The sequence below is a fragment of the Lupinus angustifolius genome, chromosome LG11 (assembly GCF_001865875.1).
Source record: "Lupinus angustifolius cultivar Tanjil chromosome LG11, LupAngTanjil_v1.0, whole genome shotgun sequence".
NCBI lineage: Eukaryota > Viridiplantae > Streptophyta > Magnoliopsida > Fabales > Fabaceae > Lupinus > Lupinus angustifolius.
In genome coordinates this window covers 35793648-35802381 of record NC_032019.1, presented here as the reverse complement: position 1 = coordinate 35802381, position 8734 = coordinate 35793648, and the positions used below count along the sequence as shown (strand labels likewise).

Genomic DNA, 8734 nt, shown 5'->3' with positions numbered 1-8734 from the left:
AAAAAAAAAACATGATGATTGGTTTGATTATTTTCATTTGCTTAAAAATAATATAACAATTCCAGTATGATTGGGTTGATAATTTTTTTCAGTATGATTGGTTTGATTATTTTCTTATAGTTATTTTTATGGTTTTGCTAATTATAGGGTTAAAGGAAATATTAAAAAAAGATGATAGGTTTAAGGGCAAACATTAAGAAACTCAAGAAACCAATGTTGTGACATGGGAAATGTACTTAATATATAAAGATGTTGGCTTTCTAATGTTCAATTAAGATTTTGCCTAATTTCGTAAATATTGAAATTGATTATTATTGCAAGATCATAATTGACAATGGCTAGTAAATCATTATAAGTAGTATTGTTTGAGGAAAAATGTATGCATTAATATTTTATAATTAAAAAAAGTAATACAAAAGGTACTAAACTCTTACTATTATTATTAGGAGATAATTTAAATTTTGATAAAAATAATATCTGAATTTAATATAGTATTTAAATACTATTATTATTAGGAGATAATTTACATATATTGAACACTACATTTTTTTGATAACATGAAATTAAATAATAAATGTGAAATTATCATTGCACTTTTTTATCATTCAATCCCAACCATCAAAGTTTTAAAATTAATAAATGAATGGAAGATTAAACATTAAACTTAAATCATAAAAATACCTTAGAAAGATTCCCAATCTAAAACCCTAAACCCAAGCCCATTCGAAAACCAAAAACCCCCAAAACCCCAACAACGTTCAGAGCAATTCCCCCAATCGAAAACAAAGCAGTCACCGTCGCCACCACTTCTTTCAGGGTTAGTTTTTTTTTGGTTCAATTTTCTCTGTTTTTTTCTTTCTTCATTCATTTGATTGTGTGTAGTGTTGAATTATCAGTTCCTATTTTTTTTTATGAATATATGTTTTTTTGATAGATTATTTGTTTTATAATTATAAATTTAGGTTTGAAAATGGGATTCTCTGCCAAGAAATCTAAAAAAGTTCAAGACACTGACAGTGATTCCGATGACTACAATGATATGGAGTACGAAGAGGTAACTGTTGGTTCAAATTTGTAGTATGTACCAATGAGACGTTGGTCTAGTCGTGTAAGATTCCACTAAATCCCTAGGATGACCAAAAGGGACACTTGTTGGGAGGGACAGCCACATACCCCGAAATAGATTAGTTCCTTACTCATAGGGTAAAGGGATACCTTTTGGTAGTACCAACAAAATTTGTATTATGTTGTATAACCTTAGTGATTCCTTCATTAACTGTAGTTAGAGATTATTTTCTTGATTTAGGTATTGCAGGACGAAGATGATTATGATGATGAGGAGGAATTAGAAGAAGAAGATGGTGAGGAGGAGGAGGGGGAAGAAGAAGAAGATGGTGAGGAGGATGAAGAAGAAGAAGATGGCGAGCAGGAAGAGGAAGAAGATGGAGAGGCCGGAACAGATGAGGAAGAAGATGAGGCAGTAGAGCGAATTGAGAGGGAAAATGAGGAGATGGAACAACTTGAGAAAGAGTATAGAGAACTTCATCACCAAGAGATGTAAGGTTCCGTTCAGCATTTGATAGTTGATTTGCACATGATTCCAGATGGAAAGTTAATATAGATATAGGGAGCTTCTAAGTTTAACAAATTTGTCGCAATCTTGGGCATGTTTCAGTGAAATCATTATTTTTTGGTTTATTTTATGTGTTCTACTAGTAGTTCTATGTGTTTTACGAGAAGTTCTATATGTTTTGATGTGTGAAGTTTTATGTTTCATTAAGTATATTTTGTTGTATCAAACATAATGCATAGACAACAGTCAGCTAGACCTACTGATGTGTATGTTTTTAAATGTAAATGAAACTTGTCTCATTAGCATTTTATGTGTTCACTAAATTACACTGCATATGTTAACCTAACTAATAACGCTCTTGGTATAATGGATCCTTGAACCAGTTTTGTTATGTTTCATTTTGATTGTATCCACCTAATCAGTAATGATCAAGAATTATCAGTTTTGTTATGTTCCTAATGTTCTATCTTTTGAGCAAGAATTATCACTTCTCTTCATAATGTTCAACTACAAAGGAACCTGACGATATTGCTATTTTCAATACATTTTCTCTGGTCTCCTATTAACTGTTATTATTAGGTTTTGTATTCTGGACTTCAATCGGAGTGAACTTATATTATATTGTTTATCTAATCTAATAGCTTGTTGTGGTTATTAAATGTGGAAAATTTATCTCTCTACTTTCAGAGATACTTTGAAGAACTTGAAGCATCATAAGGATGAAGATCTCCTTAAAGGTCAAGCTGTAAAAAGCCAGAAGGTGTGGTGTTATTTGACTTGTGCCCTAACCAAAGCATTCTGTTTTATTGTGGTAGATGGTATAGTCTATGGTATTTAGTGATTATCTGCCCATTTATTCAGTTATTTGCTTCTTCATTTCCTTTTAAATATAGTAAGTTGAAAAATGTTAATTCGTTCTTAGTTCTTGTATAGAATATATAGATGCTATGTAGTCAATCCCGGATAGCAGCATGTAGCGGCCGACCCCCAAAACATCTTAGCTGGACAGCGGATAGCGATATGGGTTTATACCAAAGATCATGAGTAGGAAAACAATATAAATAATGTACACCTATACATATAAATGTTCTACTATAAAAGTAAAATTTACCTAAAAAGTAAATGCATGCTCATCAAGGGAAATTAAAAACAGAGCAGAGCAAAGAGGTTTGCACAGCAAGGGGGCTGTGGAGAGCACTAAGCAAACCAAACTTGACTGAAAATGACCGATTTTTGCATGAAAAGATAGTAGGCTGCTGGAATATTAAGATTCGTTTTCATGGGGACTAGGGAGCACAAAATAGAGAGTTGGGAAAATGATTGAAGAAGATGGATTTGTAACTGTGAATGAGTTCTAGCTCATAAAAAGGTACGAGGTGACTAAACTTTCCACAAAAAGGTGAAACAACTAAAAAAGAGGGCGAACCGGGGATTTTATGTCAAGGTTCCATCAAACCAATTGGCATCCCAGTAGGTATTTAAACCACTCATGAGACAATTAGGCACGTGATGTGGAACTTACTTCCCTACATCCCCTCCTAAAACCCTGTTGGACCATGTTATGGGTTTCCTTCGACCCCAGATGAAAGGGCAGCTTTTCACCCATGGTAACCGAAGAAAAGTTTTGCTCTGAATCTAATATCATATTAAGGTTCCATCTAAAAACCAATTGGCCATGATAGGTATAGCCTACTAAGTATTTAAACCACTCCCAATACAATGAGGTAGACAATGTTGGACTTACTTCGCAACATTTTGCTATTGCATGAGATAATGTCTGCACAGGGCGCAACAGCACCCATGATTTGCAGCGATAGTGGCTGACATTCGCTGCTTGTATTGACTAGAGAGAGCATATATGTTGTCAATTGTAGATGTGACTTTTGCTCCAGCCTCCATTTAGTGGACATTTTTTCTATTTCGAGTTTTTGATAACATAGGTGAACTTTGTTTTATCTGCAGGCCCTTTGGTACAAGATTCTTGAGCTAAGATTCTTACTTCAGAAACCATTCTCAAGTTCAAATAGGTTACCACAGGTCTTTTCCGATCTCATTTAGTATTTAATTGATTTCCTATTTATCATATTTGAATGTCAGTGACCAAATATGTTGACTTGTTTGTAGGACCCAATCAAGTCTTCATTCTGTGAATCTGATGAGACTGTTAGTGTAGCATATTCAAATCTGGTGACTTCTTCCAAGGAGACTTTAGATTCTATATTGGAACTGCAAGAGGTGCTTTTTTGTCTGGAAATTTAAATAATCAATGAAAGGAATGAGAATTGTTTGTTTTCGTATATATGTTTTAGTTTACAAGGCTTGGTTGTCGGAGGCTGTTGTTTCATATCTATATTTCTCTGAAGTCTTGTCTTATGTAGAGGGGTTAAAGGCTATGTAAATCCACCCTCTATCTCTTATAAAGACTATGAAGTTGTTTGTTATATTGTCATATTTATTATGTTTGACCTCTGATGTCATTAGTAACTGGTTTTGCTTGGCTTATTCCAGGCTCTATTTGCGAAGAATCCAACTATTACCCAAGCCACTTATGGTAATTGAGTTTGTTATTGTTCATATTTCCCTATATAGTTTCTTCTGTGATTTTTGTCTTGTTATCGTGTTGTGATGTGTTGAGACTTTGATGCTTGGGGAAACTGTTGAAGGTTGGATAGATTATAATTAATAACATTCCCTGTGAGAAATGGCATGACTAGCATTGTAGCTACTTAGTCAATGAAGCCAGGGCTAAACACACTTGTCAATCAAGGGATAGAGACATCTAACTAAAAATGGTTGAAAGAAATGAATGTCTGATGTTGAAAATCATGTCGTAATTTTTTATTGAAAAAATCTTTGCAAAAACAATTTAGGGATGAAATAATGTACGTGTGGGGCAGTTATCTGAGTGTCTGGTTAATCTCTACTCTATAGTAGTCTGTACTTTCTTAACTCCAGTTATAGGAAGTGGATTCCTCCCTCTGGTGTTCAATTTATTCTTTCCTAAAGGCCAAATATTTTGTTTTACCATGATCGAAAGCTAATAGAGAAATATCATACATGATAACAAGCATCTACTACTTGCTCTTTCCTGTTTTAAGAAACTTCAATTGTTTTAAATAGTGCAATTTCAGTCAGCTCCATTCAGTAATCAGTCTATTTGTGGGTGTGAATACTGAATAGTTTCAAAATATAAGAATAAAAAATCATTATGACGCCATGTAATGAAATAGATATATTTATTCTTTACATTCACATTGTGGGTGCCTCTTCTATTATAATCTATGAAGAGCTTTTTTGTTTTTCACACATTAGTTGCCGCTGTTTTGAGAAATTATAAAGAATGTAATTAATGGAGCCCATGAAATTGTAACAATATACTAACTTTTCGTAAAGCTATGAATATGAGGCTAGCGAGGAGGATGTATAAAATAATCGTTTGTGGGTTGGGTAAGACTAGCTGTAGTTCTTTGTGTAGGCCTATAGTTCATTTTAGGTCAAACAAATTAGTATTTGTTTTTGTTCTCCCTACTTTCAACACTTTCTGTACTTACCATTGTCTGCCCCAAGACAAACCTTTCTTAAGTGGTTTATACCTGAAGCATTGATTTTATGTTGGAAATGATACTATTCTGATGTGACTTTCACTTTTGGTTGCATATCTTGAATATTTTTTTGGACTAATGATTTCCCTCTCTTCTTAAAGGTTCTGAAAGATTATCAAAAGATTTAGTAGTCTCTAAACAATTAGATGACAATTTTGATCAAGAGTGGTCTCAAATTTCTCAGACACATAAGAGGTAGTTTTATAATCTTCTAAGGCACATTTATTCTGTTAGACATTTCTTTTCTCAAGGTGCTGCAGCATTGGAGTTTCCATCTTTTGTTCCATGAGCCCTTTCTCTGCATCAATAATGCTTGAAAATTCTAAAGAAATGCATTTGTATATTTGTCTCATTTCTATCTTAAACACGTTATGCTCATGCCATTATGTATGCCTGCTCTGCTGATGCTATTGATGATTGCATATTGTAGGATAGCATCTTTTAGAGACAAGTCAATCAACAAATGGCAGAGGATGACTCAAGTGACAACTGGTGCTGCTGCTATTAAAGGAAAATTGCAGGCTTTTAATCAGGTCTTGTTCTATAACTGGACTGCAGATTCTGCATACCTGCTTATTTTACTCATAAGTTGTCCCATCACAGGATATAAGTAATCAAATTGCTACATATATGAGGGATCCCAGTAGAATGATGAAGCAAATGCACCTGAGAAGATCAGCTGTTAGTATATTTGGATCGGTAAGTCACTTTTTCACTGTCTTAAAAGTATGCGTAAAGAGTAGTTATCTAAAAATCTGACACTCACTGGCATGTCTTCAGGTTCCCGAGGCTAAGGATAAAGCTGAAGAGGTAAGCCTTATTTATTATTCATTTTTGAGTTTAGCTAGTTATCATTTATGTGCAACATGATCGTCGATCATCAATTAATATCTTTCCGTGGGGTGACAGTATGTTTTTTTGGTGTTCTGAATTGCTCCCATCTCAATTGTCTCAGTATTTTATGGTACAAAACAAATTGTAAATATGGTCTACTTGTCAGAAATTGGACTGTTGCGTAAGACTTTTGTGTTCTACCCACCAAATTCAGAATTCACTATCTTGCTGATTCCTTTATGACTTTCCTTCACATTATAACCCAGCTGTCGTCATCATCTTTATCTCCCTCCTGAAGACCTTTTGCCTTCTTTACCAATGTTCAAATCATAATGACCTTTCTTCGAGAAAGCCATGGTTTTAAGCCGTTCTTGTATCTGTTTTCAGTTTGATGGGATCGGATGTATCTAGCATTTAGGAGTGTATATATGGAAGCTAGGAAAAAGATTAATAAAGTCAAACATGCTAGAAAAGTAAAAATGTGCTAAGTATATTAGTAATTCTGTTGTTTGTGATTAGTGTCCCCATCAATGTTGCATTTCAATGTGACACAGGTCATTGTGTTAGTCTGATAGCATTGGTCAATGCATTGTCTTGTTCTCATTTGGTTTTTCCACGGCATCTGTACTCTTCATTTTTTAATTACTTTTTTTGACATCACAAATTTAAATTTAACCCTGCCCAGGAAGCACTTACTGATGCTGATCCTGAACTTCTGGATGACTCTGAATTTTATCAGCAATTGCTGAAAGAATTTTTTGAGACAGTTGATCCTTCATCATCTGGTAAGCATTTTTTTGTCTGATTAATTATGTTGTAATAATATTTCCACTTTTAATATCACTCGCCTTGTTGGGGACTTGCATTTTTCATGATCATATATTAGGTGCATTGATATGTTACAAAGTCAGCAATAGTAATATATATGTAGAACGTTCCGATATTTGGCATAATTTTATGCTATATACATGCTTTCTAAGGCACACCCACCTTTCACATAACAGTTTTGATGTTTAACTTTGCATGGTCTAGATTTTACACTTGCAAACTAGGCAAGCCATGACATTTCCTTCAGGTATATGAAACATTAGTGATTGCCTAATGCTTTCTTCGACTGAAAACCATGCTATCTTTCCGGCTAAGCTTTTGTAGCATTATCGAACATGGATATACATACATATTAAAATATTTGGAGAATTAAAACAACAAATGGGTGACGAATTATCCACTAGTTCCATCTCCTAAATTTTCCTAGTCCAGCATTTGTATGTATTGCTTTTTCTCTCCACAGTACAATTCTTGACTATCTCCCTAAAAATTGTCGCTTTCTGATGTATGTCCTTTCATTCAGAAAAAGCATTCTATGCTTTGAAGAGGATGCAAACAAAGAAAAGAAAGATTGTGGATCGTCGTGCCTCAAAAAGTCGCAAGATAAGGTATCAGAAGATCTCCTTTACTTTTCTTTTGGCACTGTTGTAATTGTAGTTGTAATATATATATATGTTGCATTCTTCTTATTAATTGTAACAACTTTTTGGTGTTGAAGGTATAATGTTCATGAAAAGATAGTAAATTTCATGGCCTCTCAACCCATGAATCTTCCTCCTATGGCTCCAATGTTATTTGACAACCTCTTTGGATTGAAATCAGAAAATTGATCTGCTGCTACCTTATAATCATTGTTGGCAGACAGCAATGTAAGCTGCACAATTTTGGCCTATTACATGATGTAGTATATGATGTACTAATTTATCCAAAACTACAACTAACTTGATGTTTTCATTATTCTGGAATTTGATTTCTTTTCTTACTAAACAATTTTGCTGTTAATCTATTGAGGATACATATTCAGTTTATGGTGTCACATGTTATCATTCATTTGAATTATTTTTTTGAAGAGTGAATAATAATTAAACGTGAATAATAGATGATGCATTGATAATATATAAAGCTCATATATTGTTAGTACATCAAAAAAAATTCGGTTCCCCAAGGTTTTCAAAATCATAATATTCTAAAATGAAATAAAAATGTTTTTTTACAATATGTTGGCATAATTATTATTCATGTTCAAAGATAACATGAGAAATGGTAAAGTTTTGCATTATAAATGTATTCTTCCTACTTAATAAAATTACTTGCAAAATTATCTACTTTAAAGAAGTAGAATCACTATGAAAAATGATCAAATATATTTTTCTTGGTTTGCTATTTGGAGGCATAAGAGGTGAGTAACCAAGAGAGATGAGTGCAAAACACAAAATTCAATTTCTTATCTTTTATAGTCGTTGCCAAATAAAACTTGCACTCAACTTAATTTATCATGTTCCATCTCATTTTATTCAACTTATCAATCCATCTTTTTTGTCTAACAAGGTATCCTCCACTAATTGGAGTCCACTAATTGGAGCAATTCTATTCGAGTTAGAATCGACTTTAAATTACATTAAAACACCAACGAGATATTAGTTTAGTAGTGTAAGACTATATTAGATCTCAGGATAATCAAAAAGCTAAGCGTTTAATACTGAGAATGACATTTGTTAGAAGACAATAACACACCCGAAAAGGCTCGAAAAAGAATTATAATACTCAAAATTAAGTTAAAATAAGTCATTGATCTACACGGTTGTTAGACATGTGTTTAAGACATTGCTATAGAAATAAAATAATATTTATTTATTCCCCAAATTGTTTTTGCCTTTTTTAAATAGAAAGCAAATGA

At 33.2% G+C, this 8734-nt stretch overlaps 1 protein-coding gene across 1 annotated transcript; it reads left to right on the top strand.

Annotated features, from left to right (window-relative positions):
* Positions 701–7873, top strand: LOC109359071 (putative uncharacterized protein DDB_G0270496). The gene is made up of 14 exons (XM_019603585.1): positions 701–817; positions 963–1054; positions 1307–1557; positions 2261–2333; positions 3536–3610; positions 3698–3808; positions 4082–4124; positions 5277–5370; positions 5606–5708; positions 5779–5874; positions 5956–5985; positions 6695–6794; positions 7361–7445; positions 7556–7873. The coding sequence occupies exons 2-14, from the start codon at positions 971–973 to the stop codon at positions 7665–7667; spliced, it is 1257 nt and encodes a 418-aa protein (XP_019459130.1). The 5' UTR covers positions 701–817; positions 963–970; the 3' UTR covers positions 7668–7873.

Bases quoted from the DNA above. Each gene is read 5' to 3' on its own strand.
- LOC109359071 (XM_019603585.1), top strand. From the start codon at position 971: ATGGGATTCTCTGCCAAGAAATCTAAAAAAGTTCAAGACACTGACAGT. The intron at 2,334-3,535 runs GTGTGGTGTTAT...TTTTATCTGCAG, and splicing joins AAGCTGTAAAAAGCCAGAAG to GCCCTTTGGTACAAGATTCT. The intron at 3,611-3,697 runs GTCTTTTCCGAT...ACTTGTTTGTAG, and splicing joins GTTCAAATAGGTTACCACAG to GACCCAATCAAGTCTTCATT.